This window comes from Arvicanthis niloticus, chromosome 2 (assembly GCF_011762505.2).
Source record: "Arvicanthis niloticus isolate mArvNil1 chromosome 2, mArvNil1.pat.X, whole genome shotgun sequence".
Lineage (NCBI taxonomy): Eukaryota > Metazoa > Chordata > Mammalia > Rodentia > Muridae > Arvicanthis > Arvicanthis niloticus.
The window spans coordinates 13,429,463-13,453,776 of NC_047659.1; the positions used below are offsets into that span (position 1 = coordinate 13,429,463).

A 24,314-nucleotide genomic window follows, 5' to 3' on the forward strand; every position below is an offset into this window, starting at 1 on the left:
ACGGGAAGTAGGCCCTAAGGGCTTCTCTATGGTCCTAGTGAAGAAAGGAGACTTGAACTCAATTTTCTTGATTCCCAGGCTAAGCCTCCTCCCTCCAGGGCCATGGTTGAGCCATGGTTTATTGTTTTCACTACAGGACAGAGGTCTGGGAGTGAGCTACAGGTGTGGTGACTCCCTGGGTCCAGGCCCAGGGTGAGGGCAGGGCAGGGGGTGGAGGATGAAACACACGCCAGCTCTTCTTTAATTTCTTGATCACCAGAAGGCCCCCTGTCCTCTGGGGGAACAGAACCTCAGCTTTCCTTCAGGATCTCATTATTTTGCTGACAACCACTTAACCCACGCCTCCTTGCCCAGCTGGCTGGTTACCAGAGGGGCCCTAAATCTGGGGGTGTGGAGAAGCTGAAGCTGGTCTCAGTATCTCAGGAACCCAGTTCCTCCCCTGGTCTGTCCTGGCTTGCTCTGTCTCCCTAGAGCAGTTGGCTTTTGTCCCATTAGAGTATGGGAAGAGCTTTGGTTTGGAAGCAGGAGGGGCATCCCAGCAGGCCCCACCTTTCCCACCTGTTGGTGTTCCTTTTCTGAGCCCAGAGATACCTGAGAGCCAGCCCAAGGATGAATGGGCCCTTCCACCAAGCCATGCCTCTGGGTGTGGGCAGAGGACAGCTGGGCGTGCTGGGAAAATTGAGGGAGAGAGCTCGAAAGGAAAAGGACCAGGAGATACTATGACTTTGCTCCTACTCTCTGCTCCTAGGCTCAGTTTCCCCAGCTGTGAAAAAGAGCCAACAAACCAAATGCTTAGATCCTATAAGGCTGGCAAGCGGCCATCCAGCTGAAGGGTGGCATTTGGCCAGCCCTGGAATCTAAGTTAGGGCAACTTTGAAAAAGGTTCTCTGACCACAGAGTAGCCACTGCACATGAGATCTGTGTATTTGCCTAGGGTGCGTGTGTGTGTTTTTAATGTCTCATTAATTTTATTTTGTATAAGGATAATATATACAAGTGTTATATTTTTCTTTTAAAACAATTCCCTTCACCTTACCTATCAGTAAACAAAATTGCCTTGTGCCACATATATTTTTTTGATACCTACTTTATAGGTATCTTTTTAAAAGTTTAATTTATTTTTAAACTTAATTTTATTTTTTACTTATTCACTTTAACATCCCACTCACTGCCCCCTCCTGGTTACCCCCTCCCATAATCCTTCCCCCACTCTCCCCTACCCTTCTCCTCTGAGCAGGTGGGAGACCCCTGGGTATCCTCCACTGTCTAGGGTGGTTTTATATGTCCATTTGATAAACAAGTACACTGAGGGCCAGCAAGGACTAGCATGTACCTCATCTAAGGTGAGCCAGCTAGTGTTCATATTCAGAATGTAAATTACAGCTCCTCATGTCTGACCAAGGAGAGAATGGTTCAGCAGGCAGATCCCAGGAACGGGAAGGAAGCCCTCCTGTTTTCTTGCAGAAGTGGCAGTAGTGTTTTCCATGCAGGACCCGGTGTGCAGGCTGGCCTGGACTGCATGGCTTCTCACCTCCTTTCTCCTCAGCCTCTGCAAACAAGCTACGGTTCAATCAGCTGCTTCCACCATTTGTTCTGCCCTCAAGCCTTGTTCTCCTTCGTGCCCCACCCTCAGAGAACCTCACTTTACTATATACCAAATGGATGCATTTCTGACACTGTAAAAAGGTCTTGCACCTCAAGGATCCTAAGTGACGGTCCGAGGGGTCACCATGTAGTAATTAATACTTCGCTAAGGCTGGAGCAGAGGAAGTCTGCGGTCGGCCGGTCGGAGGTGACAACTGGAGGGAGGAGTGGGGGTGGAGCCGTGGGATGGGTGGGAAGGCACCCGCCAGTGCTGGGGCAGTGCTGGAGTTGCACCCGAGGAGCCAGCGTTGGCGTTGCACATCCATCCACTCCCAGAGTCATGAGTCGTGAGTCCGACCCCAGTGGTGCCCCCACATGCCCCGGAATTCGGTGGCCTACAGGCGGAGCCTTGAACGCCAGGCTCAACTCTCTCTTCCCTCTGCAGGAAGGAGTCTCTCGCTCCAGTTTCCCTTGCTGCTGCTCCTGCTGCTGCCGCCGCCACCCCTGGTCCTGCTCGCGGATCCTGGGGTGCCCTCACCAGGTAGGTGGCCTCCTGGATGGCCGTGAAAATCCCAAGTTGTGGGCTTGGTCCATCTCCCCTTTCTCCCTTCCATAGGGACCCCCTAATTCCCCTTCCTGCTTGCGGTGCCAAGGAGTAGAGTGTTGAGTTTATGGGATGGGGTCCCTGGAGAATGGCTAGGACCTACCTGGGATCTCTCTGGCACACAACCGACTGAGATCCCGAGCCGGCAGGAGCAGCAGAGACCGGTTCTTTAACTTCTCACCTGTTCTGTGGTCCGACTTTCCAAGCAGCCTTGGTACACCACCTCCCCGCCCCCCAGAACTCGGCGGTTTCCTGTGGGGGCTCCTTGGGGAGGAAGAGGCAGACGCCAAAGGGAAAGCAGGCTGGACAGTGAGTTCCCTTTCTTTAGCCTCTAACTTTTGGGGAGTCGATCTTAACGCCGAACCTATCTCCCCAATGGTAGATACTGGGGTGGGGAGACACCAGCTATCCTGGGAATGGGGAAGTGGACACAGTGATGAGGAAACGGGGGGGGGGGGGCTCAGTAGGTGAGATAACAGCCCCAAGTCACGTAATGCATAGTGGGCTCAGGGTTTGAACTCAGGACCATCCTAATCCAGACACTCCCAATACATGCAGTGGTTCTGGAGAAGTCAGTTTTGCAATTCCGTTTCTCTCCCTCAGGGCAGAACCAGGTTCTAGGAAAGAAAAACAATTTACTCTTGCCCCATATTCTCTTCCTCTGCCCCTCCCCCCGCAACACCTTTCCTTCCTCTTTCTCCAGTTTGGATGCTCATCTATAAAATGGGGCCAAGAAAAGGTTGGCAGTGGGGAAAAGGGAGGGAGTAGGAGTCCTGGTTTGCTGCTAGATGCTACAGGGCCTTGGAGCTCAGAGGACAGAGTGGACTGAGAATCACAGCAGGCTTCCTGGAGGAGGGGGTTCGAGTAAGAAGAACAGGGGACACCTGTACTAGAACGGAGACAGTCTGGGTTTTGGAATGGAAGCATTTCTGACCCAGCCGTGGCAGTTCACCAAGATTAGCTGTGTGTGCCTTTTTCTTTGGTGCTTTTTCTTTGGCAGCCTTGACAGGTTAGATCCATTTTATAGATCAGAACTTTGAGAGGCTGAGGAAGTGGGGCTACTTGTTGGAGACTCCGCAGAGCCAGGGTCATGCTGGTCATGCCGGCTTTCAGTTTCAGGATGAGCCCAGCTCTCATCTGACCCCATTACCCTCTACCTCCACTCCATGAGGACTCAGTGTTCATGCACCTGTCTTCCTTGCTGGGACTTTTTTTAGGGAACAGGGTAGTGCCCAGCTTGGAGCACAAAGCTCGACCAGGAAATCCACAAGTGTTCAAGCTCATCCCTTCCAGACCCTGGGTTTGGCTTGGTGTCTTCCCTTTAGCCAGGGAGTAGGCATGATCTGGTTGCCCAAGCTGTGCCTGACCAGAGCCACGGCGTCCCCTCTGCCATAGTCATATTGCATGGACTGTAGTAGAATTTTTCTGTTTTGCATTCCAAGGGCTTCTCTGCGAGCTTTTGGCTGGGGCCTGGTGACATGGAGGTCACAGTCTGATGTGAAGTGATGTAGGTGTCCAGAGTGATGCTGGAGTCCACAGTCTGATGGTGAAGAGAGGCACCAGCAGACTGTTACATAGGATGGTGAGGGCTGTGGCTAAGGATGAGAGAAGTATAAGGATGTCAAAGAGGGGGTGTTGCCCATGTGAGGAATCATGGCAAGTTGGGGTCTGCAGGCTACTTTGAAGGAAGATGGCTTCTGCCTCTCAGTGGGGGAGAGATAGCATTCCATTTGAGCTCAAGACTGTGTAGGGGATCTACAGTGTTCAAATGCTTGCCTTCCAGTGCGTGTGTGTGTGTGTGTGTGTGTGTGTGTGTGTGTAACAGGGTCTCTCATTGTAGCCCTGGCTGTCCTGGAACTTACTATGTAGAACAGGACAGTCTTGAACTCACAGAGCTCTACTTGCCTCTGTCTCCCTAGTGCTGGGATTAAATAAGTGTGCACCATCATGCCCAGCCCATTTATGTGCCCAGGGAGAGGGCATGACCTGGTAAGTAGAGCTGGGAGCCAGGCTTAGAAGCCGGAGGCTAGGCTGACTCCTGCACGTGGGGTTAGACTTGAACACAGCCCAAAGCCTCCCTGCATCTTTCTTGGCTGCTCCTATCTCCAGCCCCAGCTACGTAGGTCTGTGTACCTGGAGGGCCTTACTTTCCTGCTACAGGCGGCTACTTGGGCCTGCCATGGAGGTGTCTGTCCTGGATCTGCCTACAGGCATGGTGTGGGGAGGACCCAGGCCTGGCTACTCAAGCTTGCTCTTCTCTTTGACGCCAGCTCCCTTGAGCTTCTGTAAATATTATTCTTAGGGGATTTGGGTGCAGCCTTTTCTGCCTGATGTTGTCCACACAGCCTGGAAAACTTGGTGTTCCCTGTACCTGTTCCATGCCCTGCTTGGCTGTGAGTCCAGATCCCGAACTTTTGGGCTGGAGGACATCTTACTCAAATCTGTGGATGGGTTTTAGAGCCGGGACATCTTGGTCAGCGGTTATCTGTGGGAATGTGGGTTGGCTGCTTTGGCCTTTAGGTCTGTGTGTTTTGCAGGCACCATGGTGGCAGTCCATCGCTCTGCTTCACAAGTACCTGGAACTCAGTGGGGAATGGTTGCAGAGTTCTGTGCTGAGCTTAGGGGAATGATGGGAAAAGTTTAGAGGCACGGCTTGGCTTCCTCTAGAGGACAGACAGTGTGGGGTACCTGCTCCACCTGCTTATGGAACAGACAGGAAAACAAGGCCCTAAGTGTGGAAGGCACTTGTTCACACATATGGCCAGGGACAGCGTCACTTCTGAGTTCATCTTTCCTCTACTCTCCCTTGGTAGCTGACTTGTGCTTGAGTGTGGGTCACTGGAAGTAAATTAGACTGTGTGCCTGTACCTCCTAGTGCTCTCCTCTGACAGCTCCTTGGTTCCTTCAAGAAAGATGGGTGGTCTCTGTAGAGAGATCACCTCTGCTGGGTAGAGGAGTGGGTTGGCATGGGGATCATGCAGAAGTGGGGTCAGGCTGAAAGGACAACTTTCCTGTTGAATGGCTGGAGGTCTGCTTATGGCAGGAGGCTGAGGCACCAGGCTCTCACATTCACCTTGTTCACAGTCCACCTTGAAGAAACAGCAGCATCTTTAGATACTGTTGTATCCATCCCCTAAATCCAGTCCCAGCCATCCCAGGATGAGTCGAGCAGGGAGAGGGAAGGAGGTTCAAATTTTGGTTCTGCAGCCTGGAAGCTATGGGGCTTGCGTGTAAGCCTCTTGCCTTCTCTGAGTCTAGACTTCCTCCTTGTGCAATGGGAGGCTCGCCTGTCTTCCTGCTGGGTGCTGGACAACAAATACACCCTGGAGATGTTCATTCAGTGACAGCCCCATTTTCTTCAGTCTGGGCGGGGGCACAGTTAGCATGGACATTGGCACCCGGTCTCCTCTCCACACACTTTCATATCCGGGAGCTCCAGTGGTTGTTGTCCCTGCCCAAAAGGACTTTTCCTGTCCTGGGGCAGCTGGTTGTTTATGGAAAGAGAGTGGGGAGGAGGGAGGGAAAGCTGGCCACAATTTGGTTGGGAGGGAGGGCCCTCTTTTGGATTGGGGCAGGGCATGAATCCCTGGTGATGTCAGGAGGCCTCACAGCTAGCCTCAGGGGCTGCTGAGAGGGTGGAAAGCTTCTCTCTGGCCAGCAGGAGATGGCTTGTCTCATCACGCCATTTTATTAGTTCCACATACATTTGTTAAGCTTCAGTCACTAGCGGTTCCCTGAGAGCTGGTGGGCCAAGCCCAAGCTGTTAGCCCAGCCCTACAGGGAGATGAACGTCTGGGAAGGTGTGGCCTTCCCTCAGGGTGGAGAACAGAGAACTTGGAGAGCCTTGGGCAAAGGGCAGAGCAGGATTCCTTGGGGGGAAGGCTGGAAGATGTGTGAAGGGGAATTGTAGTCTAGGTAAAGGTGGGGTTGAGGGAGGATTACTCTAGCTCATTTGGGATTCAAGACCCCTTGAGACTTCTGCTGAGGTAGAAATAGGAGACTGGAGTCCCTTCCTTCCATCTCTGCTTTTTGAGTAGTAAGAGTGTATCATTGGTAAGAGAGAGCCCTAGGCCAGAGTGGGAGGTGGGCGTGGCTAGACTCACAGCCGATGAGCAGAGCTTGACCAACAGATGATCAGAGGAGTCCCAAACCTGGCAGGCTGAAAGTGGATCTGGGACCCTTTGATCTTTCTGGGACTGTGACTAGCTGGGGGATATTTGGGGATGTGGATCTCTGGGGTCCTGGCAAGTCTCATCCCTGGGTTTTGCTTGCCAGATCTGCCTGTGCAGCTTGGAAAGGCTTTTCTTCCCTCTGGCCTCTCTCTTCTATACTTCTGCCAGAGATCACCAAAATGTCATTGTGGGGTTGTTCAAAGTCACCAGGGCTTAAGCAAAACCATTTGCATGCACGGTCCTTATGATGTCTGCTGGTGTGCATGTGGTTATGGTGGTTCTAAGGGCATCTGGAGGCCCCTGGAGGCAGAAGGGAGGGTGCTGTATTGCAGAAAACCTTTGCTATGAGGTGAGAACACAGGCTGCAGGGCCAGGCTCTGCTGCAGCTCAGGCCTTTCGATGCTGGCCTCCTTGATGACCGGCCAGTTCATGCCAGGCTGCCCCGACTTCTTGCCACCCTCCTGACCCTTATCATCACTCACACACAGCGTCAAAGTTCCCCATGCTGTTTGGCTCTATGCCCAGAAAAAGATCTTGACATTTCTGTGAGAGCCAAAGCAAGGTGCCTCCTGCCAGGAGCTAGGAGTCCTGGGTCTGCTAGGCTTTGCTCTGCTTTTGGCTAGGCCTCTATCTCTCCCCAAGCCTCAGTTTCCCTGACTGAGCAGGCATGAAGGCAGGGCTGAACCTGGATGAATCCTGTGACTCTTCAACTTGTTTGCTGAAGAGTTTCTGAGGTCACAGAGATATACAAAGAGGGTGGCAGTCAGAAGGATGGGGCTTAGACACAGGCAGGGACTTTTTTGTTGGGGGTTCTATGAGGTAGGAGTAGGGAGGAAGGGGCGTGCATGCAGAGCTCATCATGCCCAGCTGTCTCAGGAGATTTCTTTCCAGTCAGGCTTCTTGTGATTTCTCTGTGCTTGACTTCCTCAAGATCTTAGAGTATAGACCCCCGACTCCACTTAGGTCAAGTCTCCAATTTTCAGGGCAGCTGAGATCTTGGGGTCCCCCTCCTGGTCTCTTGTACTTTATCCTTGGTTCTGCAAAACCTCTTTCCTGGAATTGATTGCTGAGTCTGGGGAGGAGGGGCGGAGAGGAAGTGAAGTGATGGACAGTTGACCCTATATGACCATTTCCTGGTGATGTTTTCTGGCTTTATTTTTCTCATCTGCAAAGTGGGCATAATGAAGCCTGATGTCCCCTCCTCCCACCCCCCCCCCCTTCTGCAGAAACGGAAGGCGAGGCAGATCTTGTGTTTCTAATATCTAGGTGCTTACAACCTGGGTGCTCCTCTGGTAGAAACCTTCTTATAGCCTTGTCTTTCTGAAGCCCACAAACACAGCCTTGCTACTAGGCTCTGCCAAGGCAGGAAGTGGGGCCCACAGCACATTGTCTTATCAGCTGTTTCCTAGCCTCGGTACCACCAGCTTGGCTCTGGACTCTTTTCCTGACCACTTTAGTGGTAGCAGGGAGGGATCGAGAACTTTCCCTTGGGTCCCTAGCATGAGCTAGGCTGGAGGTCCAGAGCAGAGGGTGGGGTTTCCGTCTATGGTAGGAGTGGGGCAGGTCAGGTCAGGAGGCTACTTGAGGGTGTCTCTAATACCTGTTTCTCCCCCACAGTCAATCCCTGCTGTTACTTTCCGTGCCAGAACCAGGGTGTCTGTGTCCGCTTCGGCCTCGACCATTACCAATGTGACTGTACTCGCACGGGCTACTCTGGCCCCAACTGTACCATCCGTGAGCAAGGCTTCCAGCCCCTATCTCTCCCGCTTTCTGAGATCTTCTCTGTATCCCCATGCCTGCCTTCTTCTCTGGCCATGGCTTCTTTTTCCTTCTTGTCTGGCTTTGATCCAAGCTCTCTGTGAGTTCTTTTCTTGGTCCATTCCCACCCTGTGGTAGTTCTTCATGCTCCCTGTCCCTTGTCCTATTCTGGGCCCAGGCTCTTTCATGTGTCACTCCTAAGGGTACTTCCTATAGATTCCTGCTTGGTCCCTATCCTCTTACCATGGGTAGCTCAGGACTTGCCAGAAGGGATGGACTCAGTGGCTCCCACCATCCCTGCAGCTGAGATCTGGACCTGGCTTCGGAATTCCCTGCGGCCCAGCCCCTCGTTCACCCATTTCTTGCTGACACACGGGTACTGGCTCTGGGAGTTTGTGAATGCCACCTTCATCCGAGAAGTACTCATGCGCCTGGTACTCACAGGTGCGTGTGGGGCTGCCCCTCTAATCTGGGGAACCTGGCATTTGTTAAAAGCAGTGGGTGGAGAAACTGCCAGATAAAGCAAGGTCCAGCATGGGAGGAGGCAGGGAAGTGGGGTGTAACTGAGGTGGGAGCAGCCTGTCATCATTATTTTTGTTCTGCAGTGCGGTCCAACCTTATCCCCAGCCCTCCAACCTACAACTCAGCACATGACTACATCAGCTGGGAGTCCTTCTCCAATGTGAGCTACTATACCCGAATTCTACCTTCTGTACCCAAAGACTGCCCTACACCCATGGGAACAAAAGGTAAGGAAGGGACTGTGGGAAGGAACTGGCTTGAGTTCTCCTCTTCAGGCAAAGCAGGCGGAAAAGCCATTACTGACCCATTTCATAGATGGGTAGAGCAAGGCAAGACAGCATGTCTAGAACCAAGAAAAGGCAGAAAAGGCAACTAAGGGTCTTGCCTAAGATGACAAAGAAAGTCAGAGGCAGAGGCTGACTATGGTTCTCATGGTACCCCAGGGTGACTGTCTACTTCATCCTTGTCTGCTGATGAAGGGGCTTCTGTTGGGGGGTAACTTGAAGCTGAAATGGAAGAAGGAAGGAGTAGAGTTCCCTGTTCTGGGTGCTACAGTAAAGCACCACTCAGCCTCATGCTTTATTGCTACAGTTTCCAGTTTCTACCCAGGCTGGGAACAAAGTGTCCCTTTTGCTTTCCTCAGTTACCCAAGACCCGTTTGGCCTCTGGGCCTCCTTTTCACTCTGTCCCAACTGTTAAGAGACCTTTGTGGTTACCCAGTTCAGAACCAACCATATTCACCATAGATAGGGAAGCGCACTGTTGCTTCATCTGCTGCCACATGGTGTCGCTGTTGGACACAAGTCTCGTACAGCCTTGTGTTGCACAGCCTGAAGCTTAGCTGTGTACTGATATCCCTGCTTGGGTTTCCAGGATGCTAGACTGACGGTTTTCATTCACACCATTACCTACTATTCCCCGAGAATGGCCAGCGCCACCGAGATATCTGATTCCTCCGACTCTGCAGGACTCAATCCTTCCCAATGATGGTACTAAAGTGTAAAGTAGACAATGTTCCCTCTGCTTTCTTCCGAGGTGACTCCTGTCCAAGGAGTCCAGTAGACCATGTTAATCTACATCTATTGACCCTGAGTCTTCAACATAGAAATTCACATGTGGTATGGTGAAGGGACGCCATTACCAGGATGCAAGAAGTCCTCTTGCCTCTTTCTGCGAGCACAGTAGGCAACATGGACATAGTTAAGGAAGACCTTTTACTTTGTAATGTCTCTGCAGACTCCTGCTTCATGATGACTTGTCTTTACCCTAGAGTAGACAGGCTGACATTGTTTACAGTCGGTAAATTATAGCTGATTTTGTAACTGAAGTTTTACCAGGACACAGCCACAGTTGTGCAGCTGCTCATAGCTGTGTTTGTGGTATAAGAGCAAGACAGCACAGATCTGAGAAAGACCATGCACCTGTTCCCTGTTGGGCTTACATCCTCTCACACTGTTCCTCGGGTGTACTGTGTCGAATACCGTCACCCTGTTTTATAGATGAAGACAGTGAGGTTCATAGGGGAGGTGGCTTATCTCAGCTCACACAGTTAACAAATAGCACTGCCAGTTGTAAATACAAATTATTTTGCCCCAGGGCAATGGGATCTATGATATTTAATTTAAAAAGTAGATTTATTTTAATTTTATGTGTATGAGTGTTTTGCCTATATTTCTTGCACTATGTGTACATGGGGCCTACAGAAGCCAGAAGACGGCATTAGATTCCCTGGATCTGGAGTTAGGGATAGTTAGTTATGAGCTGCCATGAAGGCGCTGGGAACCAACAAATAGCTGAATAGCTTTTTGTCCTCTGGAAAAGCTGCCAGTGCTTTTAACCACTGATCCATCTCCCCAGACCCCAACTCTTTGTTGCTGTTGTTGTTTTATTGTGGGAAAACAGAAAAATTCACAGAGAAGTTGAGAGAAAGGGATGGAGAATCATGTTCTAGTTTCAGCACTACCCACGTTTACCCAGCCTTACTTCATCTAGCCCCGCCCCACTTTTTGATCTCATTATGAAAACCTAGGTGGTTTGGAACTTCATGCACACCAGGCTGGTCTTGAACTCACAGAGGTCTGCCTGCCTCGCCTCCTGAGTGCTGGGATCAAATCTGTGTTCCATAACACCATACCACTCCACTTTTCATTTTCTTTTTTCTTTCTTTTTCTTTTTTTTTTTTTCTTTTTTCTTTTGGTTTTTCGAGACAGGGTTTCTCTGTATAGCCTTGGCTGTCCTGGAACTCACTCTGTAGACCAGGCTGGCCTTGAACTCAGAAATCCACCTGCCTCTGCCTCCCAAGTGCTGGGATTAAAGGCGTGCTGCCACCACTGCCCAGCTCACTTTTCATTTTCTAGTGGAGTCTTTAAAATTTAAAATTAATAAATTATTAATATGTGTGTACGTTTGTGTGTGTGTGTGTGTGTGTGTGTGTGTGTGTGTGTGTGTTTAGGCCAGAAGACCTTCTGGAGTTGATTTGTGGAGTTGATTTTTTTTCCTATCACCTTAGTGTAGGTTTGGGGGCTTGAGCTCAGGTGGTCAGGTCTCTGTGCCAGGTGCTTTTATCTGCTGAGTCATCTCACTGGCTCCTTCTTGTTATGATTATACAGTCTCTTTATGTAACCCAGGCAGGCCTTTAACTAGAGATGTCCTTGCCTCAGCCTCCTCCGTGCTGGGATTACGGATGCACACCTGTAGGGGATTTAAAAATGAATTCCAAATACCAGGCCGTTTCCTTGGCAAATACTTCAAGGCCTTTCTTTTGGTAGAGCAGGTTACAGATTACCTGTGGAGAGGGAGGACTGGCTCTGAGGAGGAGCCCAGTGATCCCCAGGGCAGGAAGGTACAAGGATGACCTAGGAAGACCTGCTCTTTCCCACCTCCCCAACCAGGAAAGAAGCAGTTACCGGATGTTCAGCTTCTGGCTCAACGGCTGCTGCTGAGAAGGGAGTTCATTCCTGCCCCGCAGGGGACCAACATCATGTTTGCCTTCTTTGCACAACACTTCACCCACCAGTTCTTCAAGACCTCTGGAAAGATGGGTCCTGGCTTTACCAAGGCCTTAGGCCACGGGGTGAGCATGCAGGGGGGTCCTTAGGTGCCACATGTAGGCTGACATCAGGATCCATGTGACAGGACTGGACCTTTCTCTGACCTCAGGTAGACCTGGGCCACATTTATGGAGATAATCTGGAACGGCAGTATCACCTGCGGCTCTTCAAGGATGGGAAGCTTAAGTACCAGGTAGTGCTGGCTTGGGGATGGGACAGTGGGAAGGGTCTCCCTTGTTCTCTCTTATAAAGATGGCTGGGTAGGTGAGTTGGTGGTGCTCAGGGGGGTAGAGAGTAAAGGCTAAGAGGAGTCCACACAGCAAATGAAGAAGGAGATGGATTTCCATGGCCTCCTGGGGATGCTTTCATTTCCTTAGCTGTTCCACTTCCTGGGTAGGTACCATGATGGAACCTGTACACGTGACTGAGCACTGTCCATCTTAGCCGCAGGCCCTGCCATCAAGAAACCAGAGTCCATCGGGGCTCGCATTATAAGGAATGCCAGGGTACAGGCAAACCACAGTCCAACAGATCATGTACGTGACTGTCAGGATGCGGGTGAACCACAGTGCCTCAGGGGTCACATACATGACTGTCACATACAGTCTGTAGCAAGATTTATTGTGTAAACCAGAGCTGTCCAACAGTAGCGTGAGCCTCATATGTGATCCAAATTTCCTAGTGGCTTCAGTAACAAAATTAAAAAAAAAAACAGATAAGATGGATTTTAATAATATACTTTACTTGGGCTGGTAAGATGGCTGAGTTGGGAAAAGGCACTTGCCACCAAGCCTGACAACTAGCGTTTGATCCCTGGGAGAGAACTGATTCCTGCAAGTCACACTCTGACCTCTACAGGTTTGCTTTGATACCAGGGTGCTCTTGCCTCTGCTCACATAAATAAATAAATAAATGTAATAAAAATTTAAAAGGTTTTCATTGGAAGTAGCTCTCTCTCTAGATGTCACAAATTTTGTAATTGAATAAGTAGACTCATATACTCAATAGCTGAAACATCAGCTTTAAAAATTTAAAATTAAAAGGCTGGAGAAATGAGTCAGAGGTTAAGAGCGCTTGTATTTATGCACATACAAAAATAAACCTTAAAAAGGAAAATTTAAAACACAGTCAAGTAAAATCTAAACTACATGAAATAGAGTTCTTCAGTCTAGTCAGAGTTGGAGTCTTGGGGCCACAGGTGGCTAGTGGCTCCCACACTGGATTCTGGAAACCTGAAAGAACTGAAGGAAAATTCACTGGGGCGTCTTCAGAGTGGAGAATGGCACTTGCACATAGCTTGCCAGTGTGTGTATTTCATGAATGGATGAAGAAACCACCACCTACCTGATTATTCTTGTAACTGCCACCAACTAGTTGGTACCATTAGAGAAGGCCTGGAGGCTGGGACTGCTCCTCCAGGAAGTTAAGAGTTGCAAGGGAATCGAGGAAGCCAAGTGCGGGCCATGGTCATCTTGTTGCTTCCCAGGGGGTTCAGCTGTGAGAAGGCTTGGAGGCAGGAGGATCCAGGGATTTGTAAGACGTGTCTGAGTGAGAGGAGGGGAGCTACTGTGGGTGATACCAGATACCTCTGTAGGGGCATGTTCTCTCTCTCTCTCTCTCTCTCTCTCTCTCTCTCTCTCTCTCTCTCTCTCTCTCTCTCTCTCTCTCTCCCTCTCTCTCCCGCCCTCCCCCCTCCCTCCCTCCCTCCTGCCCTCCCTTCCTCCCTCCCTCTCTTTCTCGGTATACTGATTGCTGTGTACCCAAGAGGTAAAGGCAAGAGTCTGCTTAGGGCAGCAGGCTGAGGTAGTAAAGCCAGAACATAGGAACCGGCTGTGGAGAGCTCCACGACCGACCGATCTTGGTGGAGGGCTGGAGTCAGGTTGCCAGGCGGCCTCATCCCACAGGTGCTGAACGGAGAGGTGTACCCACCTTCCGTGGAACAGGCGTCCGTGTTGATGCGCTACCCACCAGGTGTCCCGCCCGAAAAGCAGATGGCCGTGGGCCAGGAGGTGTTTGGGTTGCTCCCGGGGCTGATGCTCCTCTCCACGATCTGGCTGCGCGAGCATAACCGCGTGTGCGATCTGCTGAAGGAGGAGCATCCCACGTGGGATGACGAGCAGCTCTTCCAGACCACCCGCCTCATCCTTATAGGTGAGCATGTGTGCCCCGAGAAGCAGGGAGGTGGGCAGGTTAGGACGCTGTTGTTACTGAACCTGGGGAGTCACAGCCTGAGCCCAAGCCAGGTTTGACTATCCATACTCAGCAAAACAACTAAAATACAAGCAACTTAATAGTAAAAAGCAGAAAGAAAAAAAAAAAAGAGAGAGAGAGAGAATTAGCTAACATGGTCACATTGGTGAGAGGTACAGCCAGTCGCTGGTGGCTAAGACCTCAGGCCTCCAGGCCGTGGCTTCAGTTCCTACAAGTGTTGATAGAAAGACTTCCTATGAGACCTGGAGGAAAGAAGGCTCTGAGTGCAATTGATTGGCCACCTCAACTCCCAATTTGTTTCCCCCTTGTGCTGTGCCCAGTTTGGCACTAAAGTCCTCAGCACACCAGTATCCAACCCCAGCTTACCCCCACCCTGAGGGAACACCCCCAGTTTCTCTCTCTCTCAGTCTATCAGACTTTGTGGAATTTGGTAGATTCTAGGTGACTCAGGGACAAGATATTTTTGTGTCTCTTACGGGGGTGGGTCCATAACCTAAAATGTCAGATGGTTTCCTGCCTGGACCCTGACACCTCTGTCTAGACCATGCTGTCCTTGTCTGAGTCACTACCTCTGGGCACAACTGGGTATGGCTGGTTCCAATTATAGAGCCTAATTTACCAGCTTCTGGAAGAGTCGGGCATTGGGGATAAGAATAGTCCTAGAGTAGACAGGCTGATTCTTCTGAAGTCTGTATCTCACAGACCTTTAGCAGAGAGGCCAGGTCTGTGGCTAGAGGTTGCTCGGCACCCTGCTGTGTGAGGACACTGTTATCAGAGTTAGGACTTCAGCCAACCCATGTTGACACAGCTGAGGTTGCCAGTCCTGTGCCAACAGCATAAATGCCTCTGTTGTCCACTCCTCACACGACCTGATACATGGTCATATGGAAATCCCATGGCGATTAGTAGAGCCTACAGTTTACAGTCAAGGAAAGCGAGCTTTGGTGAGACAAGTAACTGACTGAAGCTCAGACGCCTACATACTGAGAAGCTAGGATTTGAGCCCAATTCTGCTAACTGCCAGTCCGGTGACGGTGACTCCAGGTCGGTTTACTGAAAAGCCAGTTTATCTGTTGGCTGATTGGTCCAGATAACAGTTTCCTCTAACTATCCAGCTGGCCAGTTTTTATATTGTCCCGGAATGTTTAAACTTACTTCTTTCTTGGCATTTTGCTTTGTGTATAGCTGCTTCCTAAGGGATTAAAGGGAAACCCCTGCCCATGAGATTCTGACATATATATTAGCACACAAGAAATATATTTAAACAAATGCTTAGGGCCAGGCTCCCCAGCTGGGTGGCTTTCTTTGGCTGCAGCTGCTGTCAGATGAGCTCCCTGGAGCCCTCATCCCTCACTGAGGGCTCCAGTGTAATGACATACCTTACTAACGCAACACTGTGCTCTTATATCTTTAAGATTTCCTCAGCTTAAATTTTTTTTTGAGGCAAAGTCTTTTCATTTAGGCTATCCTGGCATCAACTTTGCAACCCTTCTGCCTCAGCACCTCCTACGCCCCCAAGTTCTGGGTTCACAGGGTTGTACTACCATTCATTTCTTCTCCAGACCCTTGTCATGGTCTGTAGGAGGGAGGCTACATCAGGGTTGGGAAAATGTTTTTTTCTTTTTAATCTTTTAATTTATTTTCGATATTTTGATATTATGGTCTTCATGTATATCTGTGCACCATGTTCACGACTGGTGCCCATGGAGCTCAGAAGAATGCATCAGGTTCACTTGAACTGGAGTCACAGATGGTTGTGAGCCACCATGTGGGTGCTGGGAATTGAACCTGGGTCCCTGGGAAGAGCAGTCAGTGCTCTTAAGCCTCTTAGCCATCTCTCTCTAGCCCCTGGAAACCAGTTCTTGGATGACTCTTTTCCTGGGTCCAAGGCCTTCCTTTGGAGCAGCAATGACCTTGTCTGGGTCTCTCTGTCAAGTTCGAGAAGGTTCTATTTTCACATCCCCTTACAAGGACACAAAGCAGAAGTGGCCAAGGGGAGTCAGTGAACACCAGCACCGGCCAGGAGACAAAAGCAAGCACTTTTCACGAGCTGGTCATTTCCCATGTATTCAGCTCTGCTGATCTGGTTTCCTATCTCCTCCCTGCCTCCACAGGGGAAACCATCAAAATCATCATTGAGGAGTACGTGCAGCACTTGAGTGGCTACTTCCTGCAGCTCAAGTTTGACCCGGAGCTGCTGTTCCGAGCCCAGTTCCAGTATCGCAACCGCATCGCCATGGAATTCAACCATCTCTATCACTGGCATCCGCTCATGCCCGACTCCTTTCAAGTGGGCTCACAAGAGTACAGCTACGAGCAGTTCTTATTTAACACGTCTATGCTGGTGGACTACGGTGTTGAGGCACTGGTGGATGCCTTCTCTCGACAGAGGGCTGGCCGGGTAAGCGTCAGAGAAACATAGGCATCAGACCTGGTGCAAACCCCAGTTTCTCCATCTGTGGAATGAGCACAGGTCACAGGTGGTTGTAAATATCCCTTTCTGAATTCTCCCATGTAGGTGACGGTGCCAGGTCTTACCAGTTGCTTTCAATGTTACAGTGACAGAAACCAATTGAAGAAGGAAGGGTTTGGCTCACAGTTTCAGGGGCATCGAAGTCTGTCTCAGCGAGGAGGCCATGGCAGAGTGGCCCAGTCTGTGTGGGGCAGCAGGAGCTCAAGGCAGAGGCTGTTCACATCACAGCAGAGCAGGAGACGACGAGATAGGACCCAGAGGCTGAGCTGTAACCCTCAGCGGCTGCTCTCTAGTGGTCCACTTGCTTCAGCTGGGCCTCATCTAAAGGCTCCAAAGCCCTCCTAGTAGGGCCACCATTGGGGAGCGAGTGCAGTCCTGTGACAGCTAGCATCATTTGAGTACTTGTGTATAAGGGAACATGACAAGTGCTTTCTACTGTCCTCAGAATTCTAAGAGCATGATGAGGACTGTACTATGGAAAGCGATGGTGCCCTGTCAACTCTGTGAGCAGAGCTGAGTGTTAGGGTGGTGGCAAAGATGGGCAGGCATTTCCCATGGAGAGCAGCAGTGCTGGCGATACGGGATGATGCCGTTCTATGTGGAGAAGACGGCCTGCGCGAAGGCCTGAGGGTCAGGGGGCGTAGCCTCTGAAGGGCAGGAGGGCCCTATTAAGATGTGCTGATATATATTAAAGTGCCTTCCTGAAATGCTTTTTAAAATCTCACATCTCCTATCAGCTCAATAGTCATCCTAACCCTGAAGACCTCAGAATAACGTTTGGAAATATCTTTTTTTCTTTTTAAAATTTTTTATTGGATATTATATTTACATTTCAGATCTTATTCCCTTAGCCCGATCCTCCCCTCACCCAGCAACCCCCATTCCTTTTTTTTTGATCATAACTTTTATTGGATATTTTATTTACATTTCAGATGCCATCCCCTTTCTCCATTTCCCCTCCCTAGAAAACCCCTATCCCATACCCCCTTTCCCTTTTTGCTTTTATACAGTTTTTTAAAAAATGTTAATCAAAGGCTTTATAAGTTTGGTAATGCTCAATCAGTGTAACCCACTACCCAACCTTGATATATCAACTATCTTTGACTGGTGGAGACACGTGAACATCTGCCTCCATGTCCCCCCTGCCCCCCCCCCCCCCTTTCTCTCTTGGAAATATCTTTAAAGAGACACTTAAGACTAACTAGGAAACTGGGGTGGGCCCTAATCCAATATGATTGATGTCCTTGTAAGACAAGGAGATTAAGACAGTCTCACCCAGGAAGAAAACCACATGCAGGCACAGGGAGAAAGTGGCCATCTATAGGCCAAAGAGATCTGCTTCAGAGGAAGCCAAGCACCAGACTCTCTAGCCTGCTCAGTGAGAAGGAAGGAAGATGTTTCTGTTTGTCAAAGCACCTATGTTGTAACCTTGACAAACAAATATATTTTCTTGGGATTCCTAGCTAACCCCCTCTGAAACCCCTCCTTCTCTGCAGTTGGAAGCACCCCTTTCTTCATCTCAGCTCTCTGGACCCCTCTTTCTCATCTTCAGTCCTCTGCGTCTCTGTCATCCTTGTCTCTCAGCCCTGTAAGGAGGCTGAGTTACCTAGTTGATTTAGATTTCCTCCTGGTAATTTGACTGCAATTAGCATTAGCTTGTTGGCAGGTTTCTGCCCTCTGATCTCTGTGGCAACGTGGGTGTGTATGGTGAGAAGAGATAGTAGCCTTTGTGTGGGGCTATGTGTCTGTGGAGTATGTGGAAGGTTTGGGTTTTGAAATTGCCAGAAGATAGCAGGTGTTGACTCTCAGGATGGTAAGAAGGAACAGAGATGGACACAGCAGGGCTGTCTCTAACCGTCATTACGAATGGATACTCTCTGCGGATGTTGCCATGGGACCCCACTGTGACACTCACTGTTTTGTTTCTTTGTCTCCTTTATTTTACCACAACCATATCAGGTGGATGTTCTCACTTTTCCTATTTTTGCATATGAGGGAGCATAAACTTAGTCTGTCCTTGTGTTTGTGTGCTGGGGTTTTCCAATAAAATGCCTCAGAGTGGGTGGCTTAAGGTAATAAAGAAGTATTCTCTCACGGTTAAGTGGCAGCAGGGCCATGCTAACACTCTCTGGGGGCTCTAACAGGGGACCTGTTCTATGTCTTTCCCACTGGGATCCCACAGTTTCTGGTATTTTTTGGCTTGTAGAAGGGTCACTCAATTCCATTACCTTGTCATATGGTGACATGCCTCCATTACCTTGTCACATGGTGTCTTCTCTGTGTCTCTAGTATCATTTAAAAGGGACTACTGGGCTGGGTACAGAGGCACACTCTTATAATCCCAGCATTCTGGAGGTGGGAGGAAGAGGATCAGAAGTTCAATGTCATTCTACTACCATGGCGAGTTCTAGGCCAGTCTGGGTTACATGGTTATTTCCCCATGAGTTCTAGGCCAGTCTGGGTTACACGGTTACGTCCCCATGGATATTTGAAATGGTAGAGTACTAAACTATACATATATCCTTTTTATTACTATGCATACAAACTGTGGTAAAGTTTAATTTATAAATTTTGTTAAATTAACTTATAAATTAACACAGTAATAATTGGAAAACAATTTTCTGTAATGAAGTATGTAATATGGTCTTTCTCTCTCAGTGGTATATTCTACTCACCCCTCTTGGGATGATGTGAGTTGACATTGTGTCTATGTGAGGACATTGGATGTGATGAATGACATGAGTATATGATATTTAGTCTACTGCAGAAGGGTTACCTGGGCGTAGTCCTCAGTTATCAGGACCATTGATTTGATAGCTAACAGATGCTTGGTGATTGACAAGCCAGGGAGCTTGTGCAGTACAGACACGCTGGACAGAGGGATGATTCACATCCTGGGCAGGATTGAGAGAGTCCTCATTAGATTTCATCACGCTACTCAGAATAGCATGCAATTTAAAACTTGGGAATTGTTTGTTTCTGGAATTTTCCATTGAATATTATCAGATCATAGTTGCCTGTGGGTGATAGAAAGTACCTAAAGCTAAGCCACCAATAAGGCGAGACTATTTTCAACCTTGGCCTCCGTTGTGGGTGCTGCAGGTTGCACTTCAGTGCATCTTTGAGGGGCACAAGTCTAGCGGCACAGCTTGGAATGGGTAGAGCTGGGTCTGGAACCACCGTCTGCTCGCTGTTTCAAGCTTGCTTTGCTCTGAGCCGTATGATTTCAATTCGGCTACGTTTTTCTTTCCTGCTCAATTATATTTGTTCTATCAAAACAGATCTTCATCACAACCATTAACATGATTATTTCAGGAGAAGTAGAACTTCCTTAAAACAGATGCTCCATAGTTATTATGAGTTTTTATGGGCTCGTGTGTGTGTGCGTGTGTGTGTGTGTGTGTGCGCGTGCATGTGTGTGGGGGGTCAGTTTTGGGTGTCACTCTTCAGGAGCTGACCACCTTGTTTCTCAGACAGGATCTCTTTCTTACTTGGGCTGGAGCTTGCCTAGTGAGCTAGGCAGGCTGGTCAACAGGCCCAGGAGATTTGAAGTCTTCATTTTCACAGGGACTTTTTTTTTTTTTTTCTTTCAATAAAGATGTCACTACCTGTTGGTGTGACTCCAAGGCGTTCACGTTGCTGGAGAGTGGAGCGCTGCACACTTCAGTGTTGAGGGAGCAGGGACACTGTGGGCCTCTAAGTGACAACAACAGGGTAGGGCGAAAGCCAGACTGCGGCATCACAATCACTGGGCTACACCACATTCTGTGTCCTGGTTCAGACAGAACTGGAGCCGGAGTTCTTCTCTTAGACCTTACACGGGACAGTGTAAGAGTTTGGCCTGACTCTCAGACTGACAGCATGCTAATCTCTTGCAGATTGGTGGGGGTAGAAACTTTGACTACCATGTTCTACATGTGGCTGAGGATGTCATCAAAGAGTCCCGAGAGATGCGCATACAGCCCTTCAATGAATACCGAAAGAGGTTTGGCATGAAGCCCTACACCTCTTTCCAGGAGCTCACAGGTAGGTAGCTGCATCCCCAGGCATCCCTGCCCTTGAGGCATGTCCAGAAAGTGAAGGAGATCACAAGGAGAGAGACTGGGATGATGCAGGTGGCCAGTGCTGTGACCAAGCATTGTCTGGGAAGACAGTGAATGTGACAGTGGCCTACTGGGTGAGAGACACCACCTTCCAGGTGAGTATGAGGGATAAATAGGAATTTTTCAGGTGGAAAATAGAGGGAGGGGCACTTCAGGTATGGCAAGGGGCAGAGATGAGAAAAGTAGGTAACTGGGAGGATAGTCATAGATGTGGTGTCTTGGGAGATGCTAGGTAGCAAAGAGAGGTTGTCACTACACTATAATCTCAGATGTTGAAAGCTTGGGTTGTATCCTGTCTAGTGGTTCCTAAGTACTAGAAAAAATGATAAAAGTGTCTGGTTGGTGGGGGGGGGGAGCTGTGTGTCAGTGGTTGAGAACTTGCCCAGCATGCAAGAGGTCCTTGGCTTAACCCCCTTGACAAAACAAGACAAAATAAAAAAAATCACATACACACACACACACTCATTCACATACTCACACAGAAACATACATGCATACATATTCACACATACACTCTCTCACACACAAACATACACACATACACCTACAGATTCACTCATACACAAACATACACATACACTCATGCACATTTATACACACACACACACACACACACACACACACACACACACCCCACCCCAAATGTTTCTCCTGGAGATCATGATCAAAAATTTGTATACAGGGGACTGGATAAATGGCTCAGCAGTTAAGGATACAGATTGCCCTTGCAGAGGACCTGAGTTCAAGTTCGAGTGTCATCACTTATCTTGGGAAGATCACAATTGCTTTTAATTCCACTTAATGGGATCCAATGCCCCTGGCTGCCACAGGCGTCTAACTCACATGTTCATGCTCACACAGAGAAGAATATAATTAAAAATAAAATAGGTCTTAAAAGAACTCTTATTCTCTCTTCTTCCCTCTCTCTTTTCTCAAATTTCCCTAGATGTTGGACAGTTGAGTTAGAGCCCTCTTGTCTCCACTGGTGTGACAGACCCCTGTACCCCACAGAGGGATGGGTTTGAGGAAATAAATGGAGAAGTTCATGTCTGTCTCTCCTTCCATCTCATGTGTCCACTATCTATGGACATGCAATTGTCCCAGTGTGGAACAGATCCTGGGATCAGTAGATGAACTCCCTGTGGTCCTGGAACAATAGTTTTGATGACTCTCATGAAAAAGGGTTCTGAGGAGTAGAGAGTACACTGGCTCTGAATACCTGTGTGAACTTGAGCTTGTGCGTGTGCGTACGAGCATACACACACACACACACACACACACACACAACTCTAGGGTAATAGGGCCTGGACATAGGTAAGGCCTTGAGATCTTATTTGAGGGGATTAAGACAGGCTGTTTTCTTCATGTTACGATGGCCCAAGAATTAAGTCCAGAGAATGGTGTGAGTTGCTTGAGGTCACAAGCTATTTGGGGACAGATCTAGACCTCTGTCCTCTTTTGTCACTACATAGTCCAGGTTGAAGGGCCTATTTGTTCATTCTTCCCTGACTATTCCCTGAGGATGGCAGGGTCAAATTTTAGGATATTTCTACCAGTTTCTCAAATTGTTCTTTTGTAGTCTTTGTCATCCTCAGAGAGAAGCTGAATCTAGAAGCTTCCATCTCCAGATTGATCCTAACGATCCTAACAAAATCTCGAGTGACTGTATCCTCTTGCTCCACAGGAGAGAAGGAGATGGCCGCCGAGTTGGAGGAGTTGTATGGTGACATCGATGCCTTAGAGTTCTACCCTGGGCTGCTGCTGGAAAAGTGCCAGCCCAACTCCATCTTTGGGGAAAGTATGATAGAAATAGGGGCTCCCTTTTCCCTCAAGGGCCTCCTAGGGAATCCCATCTGTTCCCCAGAGTACTGGAAACCCAGCACATTCGGTGGTGACATGGGCTTCAACCTTGTCAACACAGCCTCACTGAAGAAACTGGTCTGCCTCAACACCAAGACCTGCCCCTATGTTTCCTTCCGTGTGCCAGATCACCCTGGAGATGATGGGTCTGTCTTAGTGAGACGATCCACTGAGCTCTGAGGGGGCAGTGAAGCAGCCTTCTGGAGGGAGGAGTTTTGTTCCTGAGGAAGACAGTCCTTGATGTGGCTTTCCTGGCTTGGCATTGTGAGACCTGATGCTGACACTGGAACTTTGGATCTCACCCTTGCCTAGAATATTGTGATTTTTGTCATGTTAGGCTACTGAATTCTTTGTTAACTAAGAAAGTTAAGAGTGGTTTTGTCTGGCTTCTCAGAACTTGGCTCCTTCTTGGCAACCCAGAAAGTCAGATTTCTGGTTGATTTGGAGTATAGGCTTAAAACTTTATATTGTAGGGCAGGGTGTGGTTGCACACACCTTAATCCCAGCCCTTGGAAGGCAGAGGCAGTTGGATCTCTGTGAGTTTGAGGCCAGTCTGGATTATGTAGTGAGTTCTAGGCCAGCCATGGCTGCATAGTGAGACTCTTTCTCAAAACGAACGAACGAACGAAAGAACAAACAAACAAACAACAAACAAACAATTTTAGAATGTAGAGCTCCTTAAAAAATCCCTTGAAAGTTAATGGGGTCCTTAATTTTTCCCCTAGAATCTGGAGGCCCCTTCAGAATGTTGACTTTCTGACAGGTGACTCAGAAGGTCCTGTTCCTGGTCAATGATCTATAACATGGGCCAAAACATTCCTGACTTGAATGTCTAGAATGTGGAATTGGTTCATTTTCCTGTTCAGTGAAATTGACACAGAACAAAAGAACCCAATGTCCAGCGAGGATTGCCTTGCCCAAGTCTGTGTCTGTATCAAAGGGCAAGGCAGTAAGTAAGGTGTTCTTGGGAGCCACACTTAGACTCTTTTCAAAGATGTGGAGGGAACAGGTGGACTCATCTGTGATCTTGGTCTGAAGCCACCGCCAGGTTCTATCCCCATCCGGGTCTTTGCTTGTGATAACTGTCTCTCATGAAGCTAATAAAATTCTCTTTTCAAAGTTGCTTGTTATTATCTCTTTAAGTCTCATCTGCAAGTGAACACGGATGAGGCTTTCCTCTCACCCACAGGCTACATACATACCCACATACTGTGCCAGAGGCTCAGTATGAGACTTTCCAAGGGCATCCCAGGAGCTTACCCTTGTATGTAAACTGTACCTTTGATTCTTCATCCTTCCCTTTGGGCCATAATCTGCCTTTGTCAGTCTGTTTACCTAACTTTCAGTCCCTAGAGATGTAGCATCCAGTTTCTGCTAGCCGATTAAGTTGAAATCTTCTTATAGTAGAGAGTGGACAGCTGGGAAGAAGAACACACTACTCTAAGCCAACTTTGCACACCCAATTCTCACTTATTGTCATCATGACAGTGTGAAGTAGCTGGTATAACCCTAGATGGGACTCTAGAATTGCCAAGTGATGTGCCAGTCCCACATGACCCAGGACCAGGCTTGGAAGCCAGTTCCTCTCCCTCCTGGTTTGGCATTGTGCCAGCCCGAATCTTGCCTCTCTGGTCAACATCAGAGGCTTGGGGGTTGCTTCCACTTTATGTGCTAGCTATGTGTTCATGAGCAGTGCTTATTTGTTCAAGTGCTGCTTGTGTACTGGGTGCTTTGATGGAGACACAGCAGTGAGTAGACATAGATGTGGCTTCTGCTCTTCAAAGCTTGCATTTCAGTGGGAGGGGGGTTAGACAACAAATCCCACAGTGGAGATCCAGCAGTTGTCACCCTTTCTCTCTAGTCCTGGCCTGACTACCTTTACTGTGCTACAAATGTTCTATGGCCAATGAGGAAGCAAGGACAGACAGCTAAGGTGAGAAATCAGGAAAGGCCTTTGTGCTCTATTCTTGGGCCAAG

The 24,314-nt window shown here is 48.9% G+C and overlaps 1 protein-coding gene across 1 annotated transcript; it reads left to right on the top strand.

Annotated features, from left to right (window-relative positions):
* The first annotated feature begins 1,802 nt into the window (after positions 1–1,802).
* Positions 1,803–23,456, top strand: Ptgs1 (prostaglandin-endoperoxide synthase 1). Its single transcript, XM_034496487.2, has 11 exons — positions 1,803–1,931; positions 2,030–2,125; positions 7,978–8,094; positions 8,422–8,562; positions 8,724–8,867; positions 11,532–11,713; positions 11,800–11,883; positions 13,595–13,841; positions 16,016–16,302; positions 20,253–20,400; positions 22,162–23,456. Exons 1-11 carry the CDS (start codon positions 1,925–1,927, stop codon positions 22,515–22,517), a joined length of 1,809 nt encoding a protein of 602 aa, XP_034352378.1. The 5' UTR covers positions 1,803–1,924; the 3' UTR covers positions 22,518–23,456.
* The last annotated feature ends 858 nt before the right edge of the window (positions 23,457–24,314 follow it).